Consider the following 27,718-nt stretch of genomic DNA (forward strand, 5'->3'; position numbering starts at 1 on the left):
AATAGACCACGCAGCAGACGATGCCGCTGCGCCCAACCTTACTATTGGCTGCGTCATGGGCCAAATACTTTTTGACGTCACACTTTTTGACGTGCAGATCGGATAGCGAGGGCCTCATGGGCTCCTCAATGGGACAGGGCCATTTTCCTCCTTTCACTTTGCCATCTGCCAATCGCGGCAGAACACATTTTTTCCTAGGCGAATTCTGATGCTGTGCATTAAAAAAAATTAATACTGTTGGGAACTGTTGCGAACAGCGCATCTTTCACGTCGACCCTCCTTTCCCCCCTTTCGTGTTTCTGTCGATGCCACCAGCGATAGCCGTTTTCTGCTCTTCTCTCCCTCTGGGCCCCCTTTCCACCTATGCTATATATTGACCGTCATGCGCTGCCAGATGTGTCTGCGTCTGCTTGCTTGCGGCTGAGTAGCTCGCGATGCAACTGTGGCGACGAGGCCGTTTTTTTTTTATTTTACCCACGCCGCGAAGACGGATCCCGAGGCTTCTTTACTTCGACGAAACAAAAGATAAGTGGAAGCTTTACCTAATCAGAGCAGAAGCGTATATCGAAGCGAACAGCGTAACGGACTGGTCTAAGAGGGCACTAGTGGTTTCGGCCTTGTCTAGCAAGACGGTTGAAGTGCTAGCTGGCAGAGTTGCGCCACGTGCGCCAAATGAATAGACTTACAAGGAAGTCGTTCAAAGTTTGGTTGCGTACTACGATCCGAATAAGCACTAGATAGCTGAGAGCTACAAGTTCTTCAACCGCTCACAGCTTCCCGGTGAAACCGTTAAGCACGTTTCTCGTTGCTATTCGCCGAATAGCAGACAACTGCAATTTCGGCACGTCGCTTGACCGCTTGCTAAGGGATCGCATTGTCTGCGGCGTGCGCTCAGTCAGCCTGCGGAAGCAGATATTAGCAGAAAAAAAAAATTGGTGGTGGTTTAGCTCTCGTTAAACCTGGAGTAACGCGATAGCTACAGCTGGCCGAGTGGAACTTGCTCAGTTGAATTGCTAAGTTAGTCTTTCGCCGCTCCGTTTCCCGGGGCGTTCCGTCTTCATTTTCGTCCCACTTGACACGGTGCATGCGCACAGCTGTGGCAGCTCGGTTTCGCCGGCGCGCCGCGCTGCCGGAAGCAGCAGCTGCTCCGCACCACGTGACCAGCCACGGCGCCGGCAGCTGCTCTGTACCACGTGACCAACCACGTGACAACGTGGCTGTCTGCGCCGCTACCGCCACGGAGCCGCCACGCTGAAGGCTCGAAATGCTACCGTAATGTAGCTATCGCTACAAAAGGATTTAATGCTAGAAGAGGCCGAAGCGTTGGCATTTTATGCCGAAGCTGCTGAAAACGATGGTGAAAATACGACACCAGAATTGGCGCCCCTGCTTAAGCTACAAGCTTCCCAGCCCGCGCCGGTTCAGGCTTCACGTGTTCGTTCTGTGCCGCAGCACTGTCATAGATGTGGTAGCAGCAAACATGACGACAGCAGCTGTAGTTGGATCACAGCAAGGTGTTATCGCTGCGGGGTCATCTTGCAAAGATGTGTCGCATCACCGGCAATAAACGCCGCGTCACACCACAAGTAGTGAAGGAAAAGCTTTGGCTCTCGAAGAAGCCGCTCTTGAAGAAGCCGTGCCTGAGGACGCTACTGAAGGGGCGCATTCATGGACACTACTTTCCGCACGAAAAAGCCGCCTCGAGCCCCTGATACGGCGCACTTTCACGCGGTATGGTGTGTAACTTCCCATGGAAGCGGATACAGGGCCGCCTGACTGCGTCATTTCTTGGCATGTATTTGACTAGCATCGCGAACAGTGACCGGCACTTATACCTTCACAATGCAGGAGTTGCAGCAGCTATCGGCCTCTGACCTGACAATATACGCGCGGTCAAGCATTATATACTAAATGGTTGGCCGAAAAGCATGAAACCTCTGGAGGTTAGTGTACGGCCGTTTTTTGAGCGTAAGCTAGAGCTGTCTGTAGCCCACGGTCTTGTTTATTGGGGGCATCGCGTAGTCTTAACCGAAAAAGCTCGGGGTCGGCTTCTAAAGCAGTTGCACGAGACCCATTAAGGCTCGTCGAGAATGAAGTCAGCAGCAAGGTCGAAATTTTGGTGGCCTGGACTAGATCGCGACATTGAATAGTTGTCGGCCCAAAGCCGGAACTGCGTCCAAAACATGCCGATGCCGGCTGCAGCGCCACCCGTAAACTGGCCACAAACGCAGAAAAAATGGTCGCAAATTCATACGGATTTCGCCGGACCTATAGCAGGAAAGATGCTTTTAGTGGCAGTGGATGCGCACACGAAATGAATTGAAGCCATGCCAGTCAAATATGCAACAACGGCTGGCACGCCTACGCACAATTGTAGGCAGATTTGGCTTTCCGCCAACCATTGTCTCCGACAACGGTACGCAGTTCTCTAGGCAGGGGCTCGCTAGTTTCGCTGCTAAGAACAACATAATGCACCTGTAAATAGCCCCTTTTCACCCGCAGTCTAATGGAGCGACAGAAAGAGCAGTCCGTACTATTAAGGACGGACCTCGGAGAATGACGGAGGGAAATTTAGAAGACAACCTTGTCAAGTTCAACTACAGGAGGGCGCCCCAGAAGACGGGAAAATCTCTGTCAGAGCTACTGCTGGGGTACCAGTTGCAGTCTCGCTTGGACACGTGTTTTCCTCCAGCTGTTGCAGATTCACCGCAGGAGTCCGATGACTGGGTGGTTCCCATGGAAAGCAGCGTGTACCCTACGTGCGGAACTACGGTGCGGGGCGCGTGAAGTCAACGTCGGGATCCCGCATGGTGACGGTCCAAACTGCTTCCTTGCTAAGACGCCACGTGGATCAAGTACGTCGTCGACATGAATCGCAGTCACCAATACCGCCCGACTTGCAAACTTCGCCAGGGACTAATCTATCCCTGCTCCCTGAGCAAACGTCACTTTCTTCAGCCGCAGGTTCCGAAGTGCTGCATCCTCAAGAGATAGTTATCGCGAGCACCCACGAGAGTCTGGTGACCACAGTGCTACGGCGATCTTCCAGGCAACGCAAGCCAGTGCAGCAGTTTCATTTTTAAGAAGAGACGAGCGTTGCGAACAGCGCATCTTTCACGTCGACCCTCCTTTCCCCCTTGTGTACTTTTGTCGATGGCTCGAGCGACAGCAGTTTCCTGCTCTTCTCTCCCTCTGGACCCCCCTTTCCACCTAGGCCACATATTGGCCTGCGCTGCCAGAATAAACGTTCATTCCCCGCCAGCTGTGTCCGCGTCTGCTCGCCTGCTGCTGAGTAGCTGGCGACGTAACAGGAACTAATCACACCACGCACGGGATAGCAGCGTATGTAACGGATAGAGCCCAGTTGGCCGAAATCATTGGTTGTAAATCAAAATTAAAAAAAAGCAACCTGTGGTGTACCTCAGGGTTTCGAGTTGGGTGCCGGCCATTTTGTTTTAAATTTATATTATTGAGATTGCTTCCAGTGCCAACAAAGAATTCACAGCACGGTTTATCGCCCACGACTGCTTGCCTCGTACTTCAAGAAATAACAAAACTATAAGAATAGGGTGGAGCGCATTTGTCGGGGGAATTCTCTCAATCATGAATGGAAGTTTCCGAATATTTCTATGAGTAACTATGAGAATTCGATGTTATTATCCGATCAAACAGCTTACGTGTTTTTCCCTAGGACCGCATGTTTGTAACAAAACTACAAAAAACATAACAGCACTGTGGAAAACATCGTACCATGTCGCATTTTTGTTATTACGTGCAGAGAATGATCGCGCACACTTCTGGCAACCAGCTCGATTGACCACGTCAAAGCGAGCCATATACCTTGCCAACTTGAGCAAATTTAGGTTATATGACTTATCGAGCCTGCATGCGCCAATTTATTCACGAAGTCTACGAAGACCATACGATGGCTGGAATTTTAGCTTCAGACAGGAAGCCACTGCGCCTTCTGCCGGGATAAAATAGTATAATAATGTCTGTGAAGCTAATTACTTCAGCATGACCGCGTCCAGCAGTCGTACTTTTTTTTCGTATGCCTAACGCAAGCTACGTTCTGCAGCATTGATATAAAGAGTTCATGTGCATGCTGGGAGCTATTTGCACGGCGCACTTCTTGGAACTACTGAGATCATTGCACTGAACAAGTGTTAGCGACGCGTAATTTGTAGTTATCGCTTACCCCAAGTTGCTGCAAAACGCTTTGAAGAGATAACCAAGGTCCCGTTGAGAGAGAAAATATCTTCTTTTAGGTAAAACTGAAGCCTGGAGGTAGGCCGCTTGCAATAGTGTCGAGCCCGGTTATAATGAATACGGTTATTCTAAATCGACTGTATCGAGCACACAAATTGTTATCTCGAAAATTGTGTTTAAAGGTATAGGAAGGTCGCGCTATATATCGAGCTACAATTTCTCCGGTCTTTCGATATATCGAACTGCGTGCCGCCGCCCCTGCAAGTAGCGCTTATCCAAAAGGCGCTCTTCGATCACATCCTGCGCGTGGAGATAGTATGGCTGCGCTGCGCTGGGCACCTGCTGGCAGCGCTAGCTCCGTGAAATCTCGTGACGAGATGAACATGTGGTGTGCTTGAAGGTGGCCTTTAGTATCTCTCACTCATTTCCCACGTAACACCGCTGCACTGCGGCGAAACCAACGTAACTCACTAAAGGCAGCAGCGGCCCTCGCATAGCATGCTTCGCTGCCGAAGGCGTCGTGCAAAAAAGCTGTACCTGTATTCTAATGAGCTATTTTTCAATTTACAGTGTATATATTACAGTACTGGACATCTTTTGATAGGCAGTTTATAATTCCAAAGCACCGTTCACAGCGGCTTAGATGCGAAGCAGGTTAGACCTAAAAACGCCTAACGAGCAGTGTGCTGCCAGTACGCCGGCGGGCGGTTGCCATTTTTTGCACGTCTAATAATCGATATATCGAACGATTTCTCAATCCCCTTCGAGTTCGATACATCTGGGCTCGACTGTAGGAGGGTACAAGTGGATTGGACACATCAAGCAGCCTACTTTGCGAACGCAGACGGTACGGTGAAACGAAGTGGAAGTGATACTTAAAAACTCTGAAGTAGAAAAACAGCAATGTATTTTTTCACTTGTGCTTGTCGGTGCTGATAACATTGGTTTGTACGAGCTGGGAAGCGGAGCATTCGCATGCTCTCCCTGCACTGACTGCTGTGCTGTTGCACGCAACACCCGAGCATTTTCGTGCTTCAGGTCACGCCGAACAACCTGGACGCACGATCAGAAAGTGCAGCATGTTTTGTCTTTGACGATATCCTTTGAGACATCCTGCAGCCGAACAGCCAAGTGTGAACGAGCGGAAGCGGACGTCGCAGTGACCGACAAATACTTCCGTCGTAAGTTAGCAGCAGTACATACATAATGACATTTGAAAATAAATGAAATTACGATGCTAATTACTTTCCTAAAAATCGCGCGAATGTAATAAATTGCATTTCCAATTATTGCTTTCAAAAAGTAATAACATTAAACTGCGGTAACTTCCGAAAACTAATGCAATTATGTTTAATTACTTCCTAGTTTTCATGCTTACATATAAGTACGCTGGCGAAAGCGCTTGCAACACAGTTGTCGGACAGCCCCAGGTCAGCAGCATCCTTCAAGAAAAATACAGGGACGCGCAAATACGAACACGGGCGAAGTGGGGGAACGGGGTAGCTACAGCACTCGTTCGGTTCCTTCACTTCGTCAGGGTTCGTGCTTTGCACTCCTGTATATTTGCAGAGTACACACCAGGCAGTGTACGCACGCAGAGTAGCATGCACAGAGACTCCGCCTGGCCGCGTCCCTACGACTGCGCATGCGCAGCCGGCGACCGGTAAACCGGTATACGTCCACGCTAGTATACGTCTCCACTACGCTAAATGTCTCTAATAATTTAGAACCGACGGAAAATGAACGTGAAGCAAAAACTAACTGAAGGCAAACCGTTATGGCCTCGACAAGTCCTGGTGGAAGGAAAGAGCATTATTGCATCAAAATATACTCACACAGACATTTTATTCCCGGGATATTTTGAATTAATATGAAGAAAAAATTGAAAATATCATGCCTGTTTGTTTACTACTGTATATACATACTCCCAGGAAACATGCGTATCGCTGGCTAGGCGTTTGGTCACGGATCGGGTGGCCCGTCGTTGAACATACTGAAGCCGTACTGAAAGAGCAAGTCATGCTAGTCCGCACGGAATCTAAGCATGACCGCAGCATGACCTTTCGGAAGGCTTCCCTGCAGAATGGCTCCATGCATGGATCACGGAACACCAGGAGCCTGAACTGAGGCCCAACATAAGGTTCATTCATTCATTCATTCATTCATTCATTCATTCATTCATTCATTCATTCATTCATTCATTCATTCATTACGTACCAGCGTGTCGCTGCCACTGAAATCTCGCCGTTCAATGTTTGTGGGCGTGTCTACGGCATCTCGAAGCCGTAGGCATGCACTGTGTAAGCTGCGTGCCGGTTGTGTAACAGCAGAAGGGATATAGAGACAGGGAGACTAACACAATGTGAAGAGAATGTGTCAGAAAAGGCAGCGATGGAAAGTGTAATGTGTTACGTTCTTGTCCTGGACAAAACGCATGTTCAAGTAACAACTTTGCCCGTCGTTTGCATTCAAGCGCTTTCCTTTTCTCGCGTGTTTAAATATGGTACACTGCCAAGAATTTATACTCAGTCGCGATTGATTGCCCAGAAAATTAATCCAAGTTCATAACGTCCACTAATTGTTCGTAACCAGCGTTGCCCTATATATACTCATCTAGGCAACAGTTGCGCGGGTGGCAAGAACGCTGTCCTTGACGCATTTTAAACACAAACCGCACTGTACTGTAACCGTAAATCCGTATGTCTACATGTGACGATTTTCGGATGCTTCTCATAGCTGGGTTACTTGGGCTGACCGAATTGTAATCGGTCCTAATTAGATCCAACCATTCCTGAGGAAGGTCGGATATCCGCAGCTTCGACATCAGTGTCGTGGCCCAGCCTGATATTTCTGCTGGTATGGAGGTGGGTTGGGGGAGGAGGAGAACGCTGCTTGTTAGTCTCTTTGATGGGAAGTTTAGTCCCGCCCGGCCCTCCAATGATATGCCCCATGCTTAACACGTGCAGTCTTTGTCAAAAGTAGACAGCCCAATGGGTTCCATCCTGGACTCGATATCGTGTACGACTCGTGCATCACCACTGTTTCATATCACTTGAAGTTGAGAGAAAATCTCGACCTCAGGACTTTCTTGAATGCTTCAAGAGCCACATTACACGGCTCATTAGCAAACCCCTTGGGCACTTTACGTTTGACTAAAGCTGTACCTTCGATTTGCCTTGGCGCTGCGTCAGCCTCTGGCGCTTGCCTCTTCGTATAGAGGCAATGCGACTAGTGCAGGCGCAAGAAGAGGAGAAGAGAGCTTTTAACAAAACAATCTTTTATTTCAACTTTGAAATGTATATTATAGAAAAGAGGACTAGAAGCATAAATTACAAAATACTGCGCACTTCTTAGATCTCTGATGCCGGACGAACAAGCAGATCGAAGAGACGAGACAGAGCCCAAAGGAGAAAGACCACCCCGACCAGACGTCCAACTCGAGTACACGCGTCGGACTCCCGGTATCCCCAGGTATATATTATATATGTGCTGTCCTCTTTGCCATAATATACTTGTAACAAATTAACAAACATGTTGCACGTAGACTCATTGCGATGAACACAGCCACTCCCGGAGACGAGCTGTACAAGTCGCCTCCGCAGACAGGTGAAGCACTCACACTCAAGCGCGCGCACTCATCGGCACTCGCTGTATATGGCCCAACAACACGCATGGATTGGTATCTTACAGAGACCGCTCGATTTCTAACAGCACACAAAAGGGAGAAGCCATAATGGGCGCTCTAGGCTCAGTAGTAGCTAGGGTATTTGAGCTGACCGCTGTCCGCTCCGCCGTTTCCGTTCGCGCCGTTTCCATTGTGGTGCGGGGACGGGAGCTCGGGTGCGGCTGTGTGGCCACCGTGGACCGGACCGCCGGCGGTTGTTGGCCTTCCGCCTCCTGTCGCGTAGTCGTCGCCGCCCGACGCGTAGTCGGCTGCCGTGGTGCCAAAGCCCGCGCTGATCTTGCCGCCCCGGTGACCTCCACCGCCGTAGCCGGGCCTGCCAGCATCGCCATAGTCGTCTTCGTCACCTTCCGTCAAGTCGGCGCCGTGTGCTTGGCCTCCGTGAGCAGGGCCTGTGGTGCCGCCGTGGTGTGGTACTCCGTGAGTTGGGCCGCCATGGGCAGGTCCAGTGGTGCCGCCGTGGTGTGGTCCACCGTGTGTGAAACCATCGTGGGCAGGTCCCGTGGCTCCACCGTGGTGTGGGCCTCCGTGAGTCAGGCCGTCGTGAGCAGGACCTGTGGTTCCGCCGTGGTGTGGTCCTCCGTGATGCGGGCCTTCATGGTGTGGGCCACCGTGAGGGAGCCCGGGCCCTGCATGATCGAGGGCGCCATGTGTCGGACCTCCGTGAGCTGGACCGTCGTGACCTGGTCCTCCGAGTGTAGTGTGCGCCGGACCGGTGTGCGTCGCGGGGCCGCCAAATCCAGGACCGCCGTGCGTGGGACCAGTGTGCGGGGCACCGTGAGTAACGCCAGTCACACCGGGGCCTCCGTGAGTGGGACCTGTGTGGCCAGGTGCGTGGGCTGTGGTGCCGTAACCGGGAGCTCCGTCAGTGAATCCACCGTCAGTGAAGCCACCATCAGCCGGACCAGTGTGACCGAGACCACCGTGCGTGGCTAGTCCGTCGTGGGCGGGTCCGGTGTGCCCGGGGCCATGGTGGGCGGGTGCGGTATGCCCGGGGCCGTGGTGAGCAGGCGCGGTGAGTCCAGGACCATGGTGAGCAGGTCCGATATGCCCAGGAGCGTGGTGATCCGGGCCAGTGTGGGTAGCACCGGGAGCTCCAGTGAATGAGCCGGTAGGGGTGGTCGCAGGGTATCCAACGGTCGAGGGCGGGCCAAATTGTCCGGGAGTCACACCGGGGGCCACTCCGGGTGCACCGTGCTGCGGCTCCGCTGCGCCGTAGACTCCACCTGGCACGCCACCTGCAGGGCCGGCGCCTTCTGGCACCACGTAGAGCTGAGAGTTGAGGTGGTACAGCGAGGGTGTCTCGTCGCACTCGTAGTTGTACCACCAGTCGCAAACGAAGAACCTCTGGTTAAAGACAGTGCCGTTGGGGCAGAGGAACGCGTCGTGTCGGCCGTCTTCTTGGCAGATGTGGAAGACCTGCGACGAGTTGAACTTTAATCAGTACCCGATGTCTGTCGTATATTTTGCTCGAAACAGCACTACTTGCAAAGCGAACTGCGGGCCGATATCCATGTCTGTCCGCGGTGGCACTGGAAAATGCTCATTGCTTGCCGAATCGAAGTCTTAAGGTAAGTCCGCAGTGTGCGCAGAAAGATTATAATTCTGTACCGCTAATTACATACCCCGATTAGTGACGCCATTTGATCGTATTACCCGATCCTGAAACATCGAACCAACGCTCCGGCTCAAATTTGCAGTTGTGACAGAGACAGACCAAATAATTTTTCATCCGGATTGTTGTACAAGCTATAACATTGATAGCAGGTATGACTTCTCTTGTTTACCCACAAATTTGTTGGCAGAAAGGCTCTGATTAAACGCAAATCCTCCAGTGCAGAAGGAGAACTTAAGCAGCTTCGCAGCAATTGTGGTTCACACATGTCGTTTACATCCTTCTGACCGCGACATGTATGAAAGCAGCTAATCACAGTTTTGAACATTGTATTATTATTGCTTTGCTTTGCGTGGGAGATTTTTTTATAAGCAGTGCATTCGGCAGAGTAGTGCGTTACTTACTTGGCACTGTGCGTCCATGTCACCATAGTAGCCAGCATATTCCTGATTCTTGCAGCTGAATCCAGTGCTTGGAATGGAGTTGTAGACAGGATAGTCTTGTCCGGGCGTACCTCTGATAGCTGGCCACGACTGGCCATCGTCTCCGTGGTACTGTCCATCGTCGTGTGGACCACCGCCAACGTCTTGACCGGCTTGTGGACCACCGTGTGCGAAGCCGTCAGGGCCTGCCGGAGGTTGAGTCGAAATTTTCGGCAGGCCAAAGACAGGGGCATCCGTGGATGGGAACTGGCCGCCGGCAGGAACTCCCGTGACGCCGCCAGGTCCACCAGCTGCTCCAGTGTGGGAATGGCCAGGGAAGCCGTGCGGTGCAGTTACGCCCGGTCCTCCATGGGTCGGTGTGTCGGCAGGCCCGCCCGTGACTCCAGCTCCATCAAAACCGGGTCCGCCAGGTCCGGTCTGTGGTCCTTGGTAGTCTTCCGAGCCGGGTCCAGTCGTCTTGAAGGGTTCGAAAGTCGTATCCCGTCCAGCGCCACCACCGAGAGCAGGTCCTGTGGTGCCGCCGTGAGCTGGAGTGTAGGCGGGACCGGGTCTCCCATGGTGGCCGGCGTGGTCTCCGTGAACACCGTGGCCCACGTGAGCTCCGTGACCGGATGGAGTTCCGGTGGCCTTGAACGGTTCGAAGCGATCTCCAGTGTGAGCGCCATCTCCCGTTGTAGGCACGTGACCAGTGTGGCCGCTACCAGGAAATGCGGTCGTTCCTGTGAAATCTGGGCCGCCAGTGTGTCCGTACGGTCCGGGAGTTGCGTGGTGTGGTGCACCGCCGAGGTTAGGTCCCGTTCCGTGGTGAGGGCCGGTCGTGTGATGGGGAGTGCCCGTGTGGTGCGTCGTTCCTCCGGTGTGGTGGGGACCTCCAGTGTGCACAAGGTCTCCGCCCTGGAGAGGCCCTCCGGTGTGGTGAGTTAGTCCCGTATGATGAGGTGCTCCGGTATGGTGAGGCTCTCCTGTGTGGTGAGGCCCTCCGGTATGGTGGGGCACTCCAGTGTGGTGAGGACCTCCGGTCTGCTGAAGGTCTCCCGCGTGGTGAGGTGCTCCAGTGTGGTGAGGTCCCCCAGTGTGATGAGGCACGCCGGTGAAATGAGTGGCCCCCGTGTGATGAGGAGCGCCAGTGTGGTGGGGACCTCCAGCGTGATGAGGCGCCTGGGTGTCAAGGCCGTGCCCAGCATGGCCGTTGGTGGGAGTGTGTCCGAAGCCGTCTCCTCCGTCTTGCTGGCCAGGGCCGTAGCCACCGCCGCCATTCGGGAAGGCACCGTGCCCTCCGGCGTGGGGCGCTGGGAGGTCACCGGTTGTATAATCGCGCACATCGCCGTAGTCAGCAGGAGCCGGTGTGGTCGGCCCGGAAATTTGGTTGAGAAGCTCGTCAGCTCCGCCGTAACCGCCAGGCGGCCGCTGCATACGAAGAGAGAAAAACGCGCCCCGGAAAAGGGAAAAGGCGAGACCAACAAGAGTCAGAGCGGGTCACAGAGGTGAACCATAAAGCATCGACCGTTCGGGTCAGATAAGCAACTATTTCCTGCTAGGCTTCCTCGGCAATCAACTTCCAGCGAATTGACGGAGGCACCATACGACGCTGCGCAGGGTCGCACTAATTCTGCGCGTAAAGACGCACGCTGTCTTCTCTTTCGTGCGAAAAGAACTGCGCAGTACCGAACTATTGGTTTTGTACGGTCGCCTCGGGCGTATAAGGGTTGTTCAAGTCCATTAATAATGTATAAGCAAGCTAACGCTGAGCGCAGGATGCAGAATAGATTCCGCGAGCGACGGCGAATGAGCAAAGTAGGAAGTGGTGAGAGGGCGCTGTCTGCAGCGTACAGTCCGGCGAGCTGAACGCTCTGCAGCGTCGGAGAAAGTGCACGCTCCTCAGTCACCGCGGCCACGTGCGCCGGCGGACGAGCGAGTTTCTTCTAAGGTCGCCGTGACTTCCCTCCGTGCATGACCGAAATCGCCGCGTTCCTCGACGCCAGCGGCTGCTCGTCGCCCTCTGCAGACGCTTCGAGAGAGACATACGCGGCAGGTAAATAAAGCCTCCAGGAAGGCCTGGCGGTCAAGAAATGGGCACGCGGTTTTTCTGGCGCGTGTAACGGAACGTGTATATTTGGAAAAAAGACTGGACATATGCGGAGATGAGTTTTGTGCGTAGCTGCAGGGAACGGCTTGAACCGGAAAGCGCTGTCAGAAAGGAAACGTAAGGGGTGTCTCCGATATATGCAGTCGTAAGACCCGAATGATACGCACTTCGTATTTCGTTTATTTTAATAACTTCCATGCTTTCCTGCGCTACCAAAGTGGAAAGGGAGTTGTCGGTTTAGATACAACTTCGCGCAGCTTAGTGTGTGGACGCACTTTAAATATTACTGCGTACAAACCGCCTAACAATAGCGTTTAACTGCTATAGTAGGCTGAATGCTAACGCTTGCGTCATTGGTCCAGCGAAGGCATTACCTCAACACTGCCACTAGCTATATAAGGCACGCGACGTCGCGATGTGACATACTCATAAAGCGATCTACAGAGTGCTCGTCGTGCTATGCATCGCCTCTCCTTAAGCAACACTGAGCCACTTATTCATCGCGGGTTAACCAAGCTATGGTGCCGTCACTGAACATTGTTCGGTGGACAGCAGGCTTTGTCTGACCCTTCTCGTCAAGACCAAAGGACAATGTACAACAGCCACCGGCTCCTTCATGGCTTCCTATCGAAGCGCAACTCGTGAAACAAGTAAACAAATAATTTGCCGCCACGCAGATCCTCAATGTCGCTGTCAGACACGCGCGTAGGACGAATACCGGGGTACCAGGCTCCACGACAGTCGGGCAGACGCTCGCATATACTGTGTCACCTGCAGATTAAACGGAGGCGGCCGATCGATGTTGTACCCCCCCCCCCCCTGTGGTGCCCCCCCCCCCCCCCCATCCGACACGCCCCGCAGACGTTGAGCCCGGAATCGGACGGCGTATGCGATCCGGCATTCACGCTACAACAGTCGCGTATATCGTATTCAATGCTATCCTCCTGACAAGGCCAGCATTGCCTTGTGCTGGTTTGCACGATTTTTGTACGCTTCTTCCCTGCTCTGCCTATGAGGCAGAGAGCCGGAATGGAGCTGGGAAATGTGTGCTGCTTTCTGGCAGTGTATCGTAGCGTCCAGGGAACGAGACAGAATTGTGCCGAAGATGACGTCTTATTTTAAAGCATTACGTGACACCTGTTTACATTTGAGCGGAGACGGGAGTATGCAGGTGCTCTGCGGCGGTAAAGGAGACAGACGCAGTAGCCTTCGCGAGGCGACGGCGGGGATCTAGATGTGGCTAAAAGGATTCGACTTTAAGAATGTCTAAACTTGAAAGAAGGAGTTCCGCCTATACGTTCCTGCTTTGTTCTTGGTCAAAAATGCACTCGTTCGAATTTCTCTCCGCCTCTCTCTTTATTACAGCATATTTTCTTAGGACATGTGAGAGGAGTTGGTATTCCAAAGCTGCTTTTTGTTGCGTGTTCTTTAGCTCTTGGGTCTTTTTGCATCAGCTCTCTTTCCCTCTCTTGAAGGAAACGAGGAGTCATGTGAATGCTTTCCCAAGAAAATCATCAAGAGAAGAGATGCTCAGCAAACGCGCCAGGACATGCAACAACTTCTTCAAAGAAAAAAAAAAGAGGGATGGGTAGTAATGAGCGCTTTCGCCCCTAATCGAGTTCGCGGTCACAGCGGCGGAAGGAACCAGTCGGAGCCGTGGAAAACCTGGCGTTTCCAATTGTTAGAATAGGTCACTAAACCGGGTCCACTAAAGCAGTTCCGCTGTCCGCATCGGTAGCCTTCGCAGGCAGCGTTTCGCTTGTATCGTGCACCTCTGCTTAACGCCAAACGCAGGCTGAATGTCAGTAAGTCGCATTCCGGCGACTTGTGAACACTATGAACAGTTGTGCTCCAGCCCTTCCGAAGATACGTGAAACCGCGAAAAAGTAATGCCGTTTTAACTGGTACGATTTTTCTGTTTCTTCTTCCCGTGATGCATTGAGATGGACGAATAAAAATTCCTGACGGCTGTCATTGAGATCCTAACGGTGATATTCGTAAATGGGAGATACTATCGGCTGTATTATTAACTCCCAATTCTCCTTGTATCCTTTAGTGCAGCACACAATTGCCACAGTTCTCAATTGTATCCTTTAGTGGAGCAGCCCGCAGAAGTTAGTTCTTGGACAGCGCACTCAAGATCACAAAAAAAGGAAGCGCTTATGCTTCATCGTGTATTCGTCCCCCTAAACGATGAAGCCTTAAAGAGCGCATTGTTCTCCCATCTGGCAAACGATGGTCGGGGTGTACAGAACGGCTCTATAGCTGAGGCAACTATGAGTAGTTGGTCGGGTGGAAAAGGAAAGAGAAAGGTCTTGAGAAGGAAGCTTCACGTAGGACGTACTAGATGCAACCAGGGATTGCTGCTTATTCATTCGCTGTGCGGCTCGCGAATTTGACTACGACGAACTTCTGTGTCTTTATCCCCACAGCGCCGGCGGTCCTGAATTTCCTAACCTGCTGTTTAATTGGGCTTAGTGTATATCTTTCTCACTGGCGCAGTTCCCCGAACTTTCGACGGAGACTGCTAAAACACCGATGTACTGCACGGAACCTCTCGTTCCCGTTGTCTTCCCTGCATGACTTTACAACCGCTCCGCACTCGTTGACCGCTATGCCCGCGCTCACCCCCTATTGGATGCCTCGCGGCCGCCTGCGCTGACGAACTCTGCGAGCGGCACTTCGCCGAAAGCGCTTATGGTTTCGCGTTCTTTGTCTTATTGCTATTTTTGCTTTTTCCTTATATCCGTTCGCTTCCGGGAATGACGTCACGGGCTTGTCGTTGCCCGTTCTCTCTTCGTGCAGGTTAAAGACTCCGGCGGCGACAACGAGGGTGCGGTTCTCGAGGGACCGGGAGAGGAGAAAAGAAAACGACGCTAGCAAGAAAAAAAAAGCCGTTTTGTGTACGTCACCGATCGACGTAGCGAACGCGAACGGTAGGAGGTGCGGAAAGAAGTGAGTAGCAATAAACGAGCAGACGGAGACAAAGACGAGGCAAGAAAGGCAGACAAGAACAGAGCTGCAGTCTTTTGGAATATTTGCCGAAGACCTGCAGCTGTATTCACGAAGGAAACGCGTGCGCTTCTGCAAAATACTCTAAACCGATGTTCCCTCCCGCGCCGGAAGAAGACGGATTCTTTTTCTGCTTACGTTTTTCCATTTGTTATCTTATTTACGTTTTAAAAAAATTGAGATAAAGCGAACGAAGGCGGCTTAAAATGCACCTTAAGACGGCAGCAGCAGGGACACCTGTCTGTCAGCAGGAAAGACTGCTCAAAAACAGTTTGTGGGATGGAAGAAAACACGTGGTAAAGTGGCGCCGACTTTTCTTTTTTTCGAAACGGAGGACGAATAAGAAGCCCCGTTCTTGTCCGGGCCTGCTGCGAATACCGGGTCGAACGACGTCAGTCTCTGCGTCGTGACCTTATTCCTGTCCCAAACAATGGTGGACCGGGAGGCAAGTTGAAAGAGAGGAAGTAGCAAGAACAGCAACCCATAAGACACAAAAAGTACGTAAAAGGGCAACGAATAAGAAAGAGCGAGAGGTAGGAAAGGAAGGAAGGAAGGCGCGTAGGTTGGTCGGCGGTCTGCCAGAGTCAAAGGGAGGCAAAAAAGAATTTCTTCCTTTTTGTTTCGGCCGGACCGGCCGGCCGGCCGGCCTAAGCGGCATTGCTTCCCCACGCCGCGTATGCGCGCACCTTGAAACGATGCAGATTCGCTGATCACGACTTCTCCGACGGACACCCTTTCCCCTCCAACTCTACCCCTTCACGCGTTGCCGCTCTGTTCTCGCTTGTTCGGTTGCAAAGTCGAGAGACAAAGATAGGGCGAGAGATCCAATATGCCGTCGTCATTGCAGGAAAGAGGAGGTAAGAAGGGAGGGAAGTGGAAGTGCGGCTGAAGTGTAGCAGAGGCCGCCGGGGCCGGCAAACTGCGCGCGCGGAGACAGGACTTGACCATGAATGAACGAGGATGAGGCAAGTGGAAGGGGCGAGGGAGCAGTGGCGGCCGGTCGCTGAGCTTGTTCTAAACTTAGCGCCTCGCGTTCCTGCCGCCGACGACGCCACATCGGCGGACGTCGTCGGTCGGCGTCGTTACTTTCTCCTCTTCCATCGTCCGCCGGCCTCAAGTGGTCTGGCGGCGGATTTTTCGGAGCGACCTCCGACACTGTCAGGCCCTCCGGACTAGATAGAGTGCGCTCTGTGGTATGTGTCGCCCACCACTGCATGGCCTGCGGCGCGCTTATGCACACGTGTGAGAGCGCTGAGCTTGTATACACGGAGGAGGGGAAGGAGTTTGGTGCTATTTGGGGAACGGAACACTGCAAGGGGTCCCACTAGTTTCGTAGTCTTTCGCTCGCCCCTTTCTTAAGCCGCCGCTACCGCCACGTCGTTAAACACGGACGAAATTGTCGTCGACTGACTTCCATCCTCGGGCTTCCGTGCCCTTAGACCTCTGCCGCATTCCCTCCAACTCCTTCCCTCTCTCCCCTGACCCCGCGGCGGTTTTCCAGCTTCTTTCTCTCACCGAACATCAAAGGTGGCGGCCGCACGGTATGCCGGGATGATTAGCGCCGGTCGCTTCATTAAAAGCATCCCAGCCGCCTTTCCCAAATAAGCAGCTACAAGGCGACGCTCTTTCTGTGCCGCATAAAACGGGGACAAAGCGAGGCGCTCGGAATGAGGAGCGAAGAAAACAAAACACACCTTAATCGCGCCTGTCTACTACGCCGGCCGTCGGCTTCTGAATGGCGGAGCCGGGGGCTGCGCGCACGGAAGGAGGCTTCCGTGGCTGCTTGCTATGCGAGAGTGGCTGCTGAACGTGGGATCCAACGAGATAAGAGCGTCGCGCTTGGGAAGAGGGCAGCTGGACGTGTCGCTTTTTTGTCTTCATTGTACTGTCCCGACGGAAGACTCCTGGGGGGTTTGCTCGTCGCTTTTCTTCTTTTTGCTTTTTTTTAAGTGAAAGGACAAAACTGTTGACGCTTGATAATTTGCACCGTCATTGTTCTAGCAGCGTTTTACGGAGAGATAAGGAATGCCTCACTGCGCGATGATAGGCCTCTTCCGTAACTATACTGAGTCGAGGAGGAAATGGGGAAGCGTTGAAAAATACCTCCGAATCGCATACACCTGTGCTAAGCAGGGCATCGCGGTCTGGCACTTTTTTGCCGGGCTGAGCGAGGCAGTCCACCCAACCAGATCGCGTACTTTGTGGGCAAAGCATTCCGTGACTAGTTCCACACAACAACCTCAGACCTTTAAAGTGCACGGCCTGAGGATGGCTCGGTAGTAGCGCCCCAGTTTTCCGCATTACGGAGTAGAGGCTTTGCGGGTTTTCTCGCGAAATCGCGATGATTTTTTTTTTACCGTATTTTCTGAAACAGGCGCTTCAGCGCAGTCTGTATTCTGGGAATTAGAAAAATCTGGATGTACAACGCACAAGTCAGCTCTCCAGGAATGGGATAACCGCCTATTTATTTGGTGACAAAAGCTGAAACACTACTGCGTTGACTTGCCCCAAGAACCGAAAGCATTAATGGAATTTCATATTTTTTTAATGCGTTGTACCAAAAGGAAATTTTCGGTGGCAATGATTAATATCAATGTACTGCACCGCGCAACGGAAATAGGGAGACAAGACTGTAGGCAGCACATGAGCTGTGTGGCCTCCCGTGTTGTCCCTGCCCCCTTGTGCTTTACACTACAGCAATGTGGAACTAATTAGCCCGCGCGCCTGTGTTGGTCATTATTAGTTATTTTAGGAATCTAATAGAGTGGGCTATGACGCACTGAATAGTGGAGGGTTCCGGTTTAATTTATACCACCTGGCGCTGTTTAGGTTCTGCTGAAATCCCTGCAGAGAAAGTTTTTAAAGGTCGCCTCCATTGGAATGCGAACCCACGGCCTTCAGTTAAGTAGGCGAATACCATAGCCATCTCACACAGCGCACTGAGTCACGTTCGATGCAATAACATTACTATAATTGACGCAGTGAAGGTCTTGACAACTTCTGCGCAACATGTCACGCAGACGTCAGTTTCGTTGGATAAATCGACTTACCCTGGCAATGCCACCGGCGAAGAACGAAGCTTCTGAAAGAAAAAAAAAACAGAAAAAATAGATGAGCAAATTAACGGGGAACAAGCTTTCAATGAATAACGTTTGCAAGTTCGGACCTTTGAAATATGTCCGATGTGCTTAGAGGTATCATAACCAGTCTTCGTTAACGGGTGAGACAAGACTGCATTGGTAACCAGCAAAATTTTAGACTAATTTCTTTTTTAACAAGAATATTTTGACTGTTACGGTGCTTCACTGTTAGATGTAATGACCGTGCAATGGTCCTAAAGGTGTGACGTCACAACCACGCCGCTTGCTTTTAGTTCGTCGGTGCAAAAGCAGCGAAATAGTTACGGTACAAAACGCATTCGCGATAGGTCTCAGCATAGCGTTTGGTGGAACACCGACATTCATGCTAGCCTGATAAGACTAAGTGCAAGCCATCGGCAACTATTTCGAACTCATTCCTTTTCTTGTGCATGGTGCCGCCAATTTGTCTGAGGATAAATCGTTTTATCCGCGTTTTATATTTGTGACGCCCCAATTACGAAACGAGTTTCATTATCTACTAACCAAGTTTTATTTAATCAGTGAGTTATTTTCATTAGAAATTATGAACGCACTTCAGCACAAAAGGGTACGAAAACCACCCAGTTAAGCTTACGTAGTATAACTTTCCGCTTAAAACTTGCGAATCAGCGAAAAACGCTCTGCATGCAAGCGATAATGTCGGCATAAATGCTGACAATTTTACTGATAGTAAGTCGATCTGGACACCGGTATTATACTTACCGATGACGAAGAGGACTAGCAGGGACTTCATCCTGTAAGGAAACAAGCGGGTTGTTTAGAGAACGGCAACATTTAACAATCGTCAAGACTGAGAACTCTCGGGAGGTGAGCAGCTGTTGGTAAATACGCGCTTGCATTGCAATTGCCAGCGCACACCGAGAGAAGCAAATCAATTTTCTAAACTCTGAAAATAGTCATTAATTTTTTAGGCTGCCCGAAATTCCCAGCGCTTTTTCTAATTATAAGTGATGTTTAACGAAACGATGACGGTTAAAACTTTCACTGCCTTGCGCGTGCCCATACCTATTTAAAATACGCTCAAACTATTAACAGCCCGTTAGAGAGAAGGAATAAGTGTGGGGTAGCTACTGACCCTTAGTGTTCTTTGCTAATCATTTTTTTTTGTTCTGCTGTTTTTTCTTGTATGGTTTATGTGGGTTTAACGTCTCAAAGTGACTATGAGGGACGCCATAGTGAAGGGTTCCGGAAATTTCTACCACCTGAGGTTCTTAAGCATACACTGACATCGCACAGTACACGGGCTTCTAGAATTTCGTCTGCATCGTCAGTTCTTCTTTTATTATTCATTGTTTATTTTACTAACCGGCAAATGTCACGCGGGGGTTAAATTCTGATGCCGTTCCTCAGGCGTTCACTTATGTGTTTCGAGGCCCATATATGTACAAAAAAAAGAAGCTTATTGCCAGACACTGAAATCAGCAAACAAAACGACCGCACGAAGTGGTTGGCTAAGGCTTGCAGGATGGGACTGCCCGAAGCGTCAGAAATAACTCTCGTTCCCTGAAGGGGTGCAGACTCTTCAGCTGGTTTCTATCTCCAGCACTCCTTTCGGTAAGCGGCTATATGAAGAACATAGTGAATAGCCGACAAACTTCGCTCGCGGCCATTTTTTTTCGCGCTCTCTCTTCTTGAACTCTCTGGCCAGCGTACGGCCGGGATTCCTTTGCACGCGGTGAATCGTTCCTGAATTGAACCATGCATAAGGCCCCGAAAGCCGGCCCGAATAGAACACGAACGAGTAGTCCTTCGAGGAAGTCAGGTCAACTCCAATCATTAGTCTGCTTGTTACGGATGTGCACGCTTATAAAAGCGACCCGATCCATCAGTCTCTGGCCGCTGTCCTTAATGGTATGTTGTACGCATTCAGCTTTTCATGTATGTAGAGCGCGTAAGGCTACAAAAAATGGACAGAATAGACGACGACCTGAATAAAGAGCCGATATCTCGGTCTGACCATACGGAATACTTCTCTTTAGGCATGCTTCGCCATAAAGGGCATCCAGGATGCACAGAAGAGAAGGCAACCGTAGAAGTCAGGGTTGAAACGTTTGCATCGTTAGCGCGCAGTCGGAGCTTAACGTCATTGCTGCGTGAAGCCTGTACCGAACATTCGTCAGTGTTAGTATTAAAGGAAAAAAGAATAGTGATACTGCGTTGTTTGAAATTTAGGCATGCTCATGTTAGTTCGAACCTTCTTCGTTTATTTTCTGCTTTCATTACTATGCGTCTGATTCAGGGCTCTAATTTATACTGTGTATGCTCTTATACAGTTTTAGTATATAATATAAAAGTGTATAAATTTATCTAATACAGACTACTCGTATATACTTTTGTTTCGTTTACCCCCCCGTAGCGCTATGCAAACAGAGTTTGAGGTGAGGCGTGTCAATTTCTGCTCTGGGTGTTGTTAGTTCTTTATTGTGTTAACGTTGTGATGGCTACTTGCTTGGCCCGTTATAAATGACACGTGCGGAGTTTCAAGAAAGACCTCTACTTTGCCAAAGGAAAATATCTGCTGCTGACTTAAACAAGGTCCGTGTACAGCGTTAGAGTATCCATGGTTGTCATCTGTGATCTCTTTCCGCCTTCATCGAGACGACACTCGGCAGAGCTGAATTGTTCTGCACTGTTCTGGACGCAGTACTGGTGAGGAAGGGTATAGGTCCCTGCGCGTGTGTCCCACTAATCGGAATACCTGTACTGCCTTTGTTTGTTGTTGTTGTCCCTACAGACGCCCTGGGTGCCATCGCTCGCTGCGAAATCTGTTGCAATGCCGCGAATGCAGGTGTTAGTAACCTGCGCTAGCTGTCTGCACGAAAAAAAAAAAAACTTCGGCGCTGTATCTCGTCAATCGTATCATCGCTCACTGTCGCAATCGCCCCGAAGCCGCGGCACGTGGAGCTCAGGTGTTTCAGTTCCCGACGCGCTGTTACGTTCGTCTGTGCCGAAGAGCGCAATAATATTTGGCGAGGGGAAAAAAAGCCTCGTCATGATGGGCGATTGGCACACAGCTGGCGAGCTGTGTGCCAATAGGAGTTGGGAGTGTTTCGAAATTTTTTTTCGTAAATCGATGCTACTGGGCCTAGTTTCTGTGCGTCCTTCCTTAAAGTTCTGGCGACGCGTCGTCACGGCCTTCCTCTGCTTTCTTTGTTTTATTCTGTTCCGTTATATCCTTTTCCGGAAGAACGGGCCCCGTCAAATTTGACGCGAACTCCTCGCACTCCGTGTTTTACGTCTTCCTGCTGTGAAAACAACTTTTAGTGCGATAGATCCATTGACATGAAGTTTACAGCTGGTTTCCCATACACGTGTAAAAATTTCGTTTCCTGATAATCATACTTTGATTACCTCTAGTTTTGTTGCCTTGAACTATTTCCTCCTTTAAACTGCATCCTATAAACTACACAGGCGCCCTTGAAGCTTGTCGCGGGGGTAGAGGTTAACGATCTTTTCAAGCCCCTCGCACATATCCTGCAGTTACCTTGTTCCTTGTTCCAACATTCCAAAAACACGTCGACTGACTCCTGTCTCCTTTTTCAACTAATTTTGACGGCCGTATGTCTTTCCCGCTCTCTCCTCTCTGCTTCTCGTGAGAAGACCAGGGTGGTATGCCATCGTTAGAAGGAGGAAGCCGCCTGTAGGCGCACCCGTGAAGCCGCAATCTCTCTCTGCACCCACAGGTGCCTTCGCCGTCTCGCCTGTAGTGTTACAGCGGCTGCCGCGCGCGCCGCCTTTATGGAGGCACGAGATTGTCGTCCATAATGCACGTTTATGCGACAGCGTGCATGCAGACGACGCTAAAAGAGGATGCAGACGGCGACGGTCGTCGTCTGCGCCCCTCTTCCAACGCCATGGCGGTCCCGTTGGCTGCGGGGGACGCATTGTTTTCTAATGCGCCCCCAAGACGTCACTCAAACATTGCCGCCGCCATTGTAACGAGAGCGAGCGTGCGGCGCCGGCACCGGTTCCGAAATAGGCTAGCGCCCAAAGCGGGAAGCGCCGGCGTCTGGCGGCGAAGACAGTTGCCGCACACGCATAGATACGCGCACCAACGAGGTGTCAGCGGAGATGGCTTTCGCGATGAACGCCTTTCACCTTTCGGCCTCGTGCTACCGCAGCGGAGGCAGTGGCCCGCTGGCATTTCGGGACAGCCACCAGTGTACATAAGAACTCTTTAAGACGGCGCGTGCTCTGGACCGACGAGGAACTGGCCTTTCCTGTGCGCTTGTAGCTGTTAGGTCCGGTGGAGAGGACGTTGGGCGGCTTGCTTTGGCTGCGGCTTTTTTTTTTTCCTTTTCTTTTTTTTGGGGGGGGGGGGGGGGGTGTACCGAAAGCCTTCTGCTTCTTTTTTTGTTTGTTACGCTCATCTATGTTCTTCGTTGCTGTATTTTCCCCCTTCCATTGAGAACGCAGAATATGCTAGGCGAATCATTGCCACGCGAAACGGTTGAAACCGAGGAAAAAGCACACGAAGGATATGCAATACCTGCTACGGTGTGTGTTCTGTGGACCATCGTCAGATTTCCTGCTCAAGCCGGAACATAGAGAAAATGGGAGGGGAAGGGGGGGGGAGGGGTGTTGGAGGAAGGATTGACTGTCGAGTATTCGGTGGCTCAAGATGTGGGCAACGCTAAATTTGAGCCTAGCCGCCAGAGATGGCTAGCCGAGATGGGTGGCGCGGTGTGGGATGCGAAACTGAGGCTGACAGTTTGATTAACGGTTACAATCGAAAGGAAGCTTCTTCGAGGCGGTGCATTCGGTGGCCACACTCTGACGATCATGGCGGCACTTGTATGTCTACAGGTTCTTTGGTCGCGGGATTAGTGTCGGTTTCGTGCGCTCGTGCTTATTTTCGACGTTCCCGCTTTGTCAATCGCTTTTGCGGCTTTTCCTGACCCGACAGACGTTCTTTAACGAAACTAAATATTCGGTAGATCGGTGTACCTTCGCCCTGCTTCATTGCAAGTCTATCTGTTTTCTAAGGAAAAAAAAGCGATGCACCGATTCGTTCACTCAGGGAACTTTGGCAAAGCGGGAGTATATGTTATCACTGTTTCTTTTCATTAACAAGCTGCAGGTGACATATGCATTGAAATAGTACGAAAATGTTTTAATCATTTGCTTATCTTCACAAGAAGAAGTAAAAGGTTCACACTAATTTCGCGAAGGCTTCGCGATGGCTTAATGTGAGCAAAATTAAACTCCACAAAATTGTTCTGTCTTCTTAAAACAAGAGGTTTCGCATCGCCTTGTCCCCACTGTGTCTAACAGATTCGTCAAAGGTAGTTTTAGGAGTGTTAGCTCTTATTCATCACGTTTCTCGATTTCTTGGGGTCTACTACCACCTCCCTTCTGCGTGAAATTTTCTACGTCCGATTAATTCAATATTGTGGCGCCCCTAGTAAATCGATATAGCTACCCAGTTGGTGATCGATTGGTGACGTCATTAGTATATCGAATGGTTGATTGATTGGTGACTTCATTAGTATATCGAATTAGTGACTGATTGGTGACGTCACTGATATATCCAATTGGGGACTGATTGGTGACGTCACTTATAAATCCAAGACGTTGGCCAATAATGATAATTGATGCCGTCATTAATTATTCCAAGGTGGCGGCCAACTTAGGCCGCCACGTGACTATGACGTCAATCTTATTGATATCAATTCTAGTAAATCAAACAGCTAAGGTTTGTTACTTCAATGTCTTCCAGACGGTGGCGGCATGTTTTTTTGGGGGCATATTTCGTTTAATAATGAGAAGGCACTCATGGGCTGGGAGAACGAGGGTAAGGAAGCTTCAGATCGGTAGACGACGTTGCTGCTTTAATACACTGTTCTTTACTCTGGGCAAGAGCAGAAACAGGGGGCGGGGGGAGTTTGAGAACGAACTCCTTTTAAAGTGTGCGTAAAACACTCGGATTCATGTATACTTGATTAAAGTGTATGCAGTGGAAACGTTGTTGAGGGAGTGTTTCTCCGCAAGGCTGTACAAGCTTAAAAATTTCCTCACTTTTCGTCAATATCTCCCATATCTCAGATGCCGACGGTAACGCCTACATCAAAGACTCGTGCTCCCGCGCTGGCAGCATTCCCACAAAGCTCGCGTAGGGCGGGAAAGCCCACCTCAACTGCCGTGCCAATAGAGACTGCATTACCATCCACCCCTCTTAACTCACACTTCCTCATAATTTGTATGCAAACGAGACTGACTTCTGTCTCCCCTTGTCGAAACCCGTCGAATATTTTTTTTCTCTTCTTCTTACCATGGTGATCAATTCACACTTGAATGCTAATACATGCTCGACGACTGAACGCGGCAAGCTACGTGCCTCATGCTCACGCTAGCGACGCGACGGAAACCTGCGCAAGCTTGCTACATTCGGAAACCACGGAGCATGCATGAGCTGAAAAATGCTCTCCTTTGCACAAACACGCGGGCGTCGGATGCGGTTGGGGACTGTTCTGAAGGTCGCGAGAGTCTCGGCGTCGTGCTCGCAACGCGACAAAAGCAGCGCCTCTCTTGGGCGTAGTACGGCAACGCTCCGATGAGCACGGCTGCAGAAGCGCTGATGTATTCAGGGGTACACCCTGATACGCGCCCAAGCGGCATGCTCAGCGGGGTGCGGAAAATAGTGTGGCGAAAGTTTTTATAATATGGCGTCGAAAGCAGCTTGAGACATGCGTGCCAGACTTGTCACTCCTTTTTCTTTTTCCTTTTACTTCAGGTTAGGTAGGTGAGACCGCGGAACAAGTGACTCTGCTAGGCATGCTGTTCTGATGCCTGTGCTTAGCTGCGTCGCTAAAGCTTAACATTATTCTTCATGAATATGTCTTCCCCTTTTATGTACATTCTTTCTTTGCAGAGCAGTGTAGCAAACCAAAATAGTTCTCTTTTTAATTTCTCCGAGCTTACTTTCCCACCCATATCTCCCTTCAACCCTCTCTATTTCGCTTCCTTTTCTTCCAGAACTTAGCACAACTGCGAATGTACAGCCTCGGTCAAAACTGCGCGGGCCACACGGTCTGCCTTTGAACCGCACAGTCCAGAATTGGTGGCAAGCTTCGGAACTAAAGGCCATTGGAAGCCCAGGACAAGGGTTTTTCTCGCCTGACTTGAATTCACAGCTTGACGGGTGTCTTTTGTGCTACACTACATCACTGGAAAGCAAACAGTGTGGAATGAAATACTTTTGACAGGAGTTGCACGTTTGAAGAAAAAGGTAACCTAAGTTGTGTTTTTTTTTTTTGTACGGAATCTTAGCTACGCATGACCTTCACAATACTCTATTTTGCTTGTCTTTCTCGCTTGTCCACGAGAGGCAAATGTAATCTGTCTTAACACAAAGTTTACTCATCTTCACTTAAAGGTCGCCGTTAAGGTAATTTACACGTGATGTTAACGAGTGGAATTTTTGAGGATTAATTTTGCTTACGACGTTACTTATTTGTGCTGCTTGGCACATCTTACTTAAAGGGAATTAGCGGCGCAAAGAACAACACGAAATTAAAGTGAAGCATACAAGTCGCTATTAATTTCACATTACTCTGTTTGGCTTCTCCCTGTAATGAAGCCCTCCGCTTCAATCAGCAGTGATTCACGTGCAGCAAAATGCAGCGTTACAGCTGTCCACTATAGTTATCGGAAAGCAGAAAAGCTTGCACTGACAACGCTAAGACGCCCGTGTGCTGTGCGATGTCAGTGCACGTTAAAGATCCCCAGGTGGTCGAAATTATTCCGGAGCCCTCCACTACGGCATCTTCTTCCTTTCCTCTTTCACTCCCTCCCTTATCACTTCCCTTACGGCGCGGTTCAGGTGTCCAACGATATACGAGACAGATACTGCGCCATTTCCTTTCCCCAAAAAACCAATTAAATTAAATTAAATTTCCTTACACCCTAAATGTGCAGCCGTGGGCACTCGGAACAGGCATAACTGCCGTACGCAGTGTTCCTCTCGATTTAATGCACTGCCTTTAGGCTGCGAGCTGTAATTCAGCTTCGCCGTAATACCCGTGATTAAAAACTTTTGCAGGAAGCTGTACGTTCTGCAGACGTTTAACTAATCGTACACCAGCAACACCTGCATGCAGTTGAGCGCACGGAGCACAGTCAAATTTCGCGCCAATTACATTGCACTGCGCGCACCAACGAAGCGTTGCTCTGGATAGTCTCTTTCTATTTTTTTCTTGTAGGAGAGGACCGCGTCTTCTATTACCGGTAGAAAACAAATAATTACACTGTCAGTTTGTTCTCTTTTGTTGCAGCACCGATTCGACTTCACCTTTGCGCACTTAGTCACTGAGACCGAACCGGCGACAAGTTTTAACCCTGACACTGAATCAGCTTCTCCTTAAGTTGATAAAAAAGGTTGCGCAGCAGGTCACAGAATTGGCTCTTCACGCATTATTTGAGCCGGACACTATGGAGGTACACTCGACGATAAAACACTGCGCACACGCGATCACGCTCAGGTAACTAAGGCAACTGCGGTTTCGGACACACTAAAAAATGAAGGGAAGGATAGGGAGGCAATAAAGTGTGGCCGCATCGGGATCCAGAGTACGGGCGTGAAACAAGGCGCCAAGTCCGCGTCGCAGTATATCCAGGGGAAGGACGCCCGAGGCCGTGAAAGCGTCGCCGGTAGTTAGCCGATGGCCGGGGAGGTGGGGCGGAGAGGTAGCCGCTATACAGCCGGCAGGGAGTGGTAGGCGAGCAGCGGCGGCGGCGGAGAAGCATCGACAGCGGCAGCAGCAGCATCTCTCTACAAGCCTCCGGGCATCACTGGTGCACTACTCGGGGTGCCCGGTTTCCTCCCTTACCTGTGCGCCTGGCTCTGCGGGGCCCACCGGCGAAACGCTGACGGCGTGTCGCGGCGATCACCACCACACTGTCTTCGAAGGGGAGTGCGAGGAGCGTCGTGCTTTTGGGGGACCCCTGCTCGCTGGCGTCCGTGTACAAACCGGGGCACGATGGAGCACACTGCTACTCACTCGGGGATGATAGGAGGGGAGATGCACCTCAGAGAGGGCACCGCCGGGACCTTATATACAGGAAACCATCCTCCGAACCACGTGACCCCTCCCCCGGCGCCGGCGGAACGGAGTTTTCACTTTCTTCGGATGCTCCAGATTCTGGGAGGAGAGAGGAGTACGAGCGGAGGAAGGTGTCTTTCTCCCATTTCTCCTCCCCCCCTCCTGCAACCTCCTCCTCGAAGACGAAGAAGCCGAGAGTGACGGCGGCAGCTTCGCTTTTCCGACAACCCTTTCTCTCTCTCATCGCCTGCGTCCCTCCCCCAAAACGTCGGAGACGTTGTCGGTGCGGATCATCCAGGCATCCCGTCACCGACCTTCGGACGAACGACGTCAGCGGCTCCTCCCTCTTGCTGCTGCTGCCACGGATGCCTACACACATGCATCTTCCACTCTTTCTAAGCCAGTACAGTGCGGGCAAGAAATGTGAAGAAACGCCAGGTGGTGTTTGTTGTTGTTGTTGGAGAAGAATATGAGACTGGCAGCGCGACCT

At 50.9% G+C, this 27,718-nt stretch overlaps 1 protein-coding gene and 1 pseudogene across 1 annotated transcript; one reads left to right on the forward strand and one right to left on the reverse strand.

The window, feature by feature from the left end:
- The first annotated feature begins 434 nt into the window (after positions 1 to 434).
- LOC144097692 (uncharacterized) lies at positions 435 to 1,807 on the forward strand (annotated as a pseudogene).
- Positions 1,808 to 7,469: 5,662 nt separating this feature from the next.
- On the reverse strand, positions 7,470 to 27,466 carry LOC144099106 (uncharacterized). Its single transcript, XM_077632194.1, has 5 exons — positions 27,016 to 27,466; positions 18,890 to 18,921; positions 18,098 to 18,129; positions 9,911 to 11,356; positions 7,470 to 9,310 (listed from the first exon to the last, which is right to left on the reverse strand). Exons 2-5 carry the CDS (start codon positions 18,918 to 18,920, stop codon positions 7,958 to 7,960), a joined length of 2,862 nt encoding a protein of 953 aa, XP_077488320.1. The 5' UTR covers position 18,921; positions 27,016 to 27,466; the 3' UTR covers positions 7,470 to 7,957.
- Positions 27,467 to 27,718: the final 252 nt, after the last annotated feature.

This window comes from Amblyomma americanum, chromosome 7, assembly GCF_052857255.1.
Source record: "Amblyomma americanum isolate KBUSLIRL-KWMA chromosome 7, ASM5285725v1, whole genome shotgun sequence".
NCBI classification, from domain to species: domain Eukaryota; kingdom Metazoa; phylum Arthropoda; class Arachnida; order Ixodida; family Ixodidae; genus Amblyomma; species Amblyomma americanum.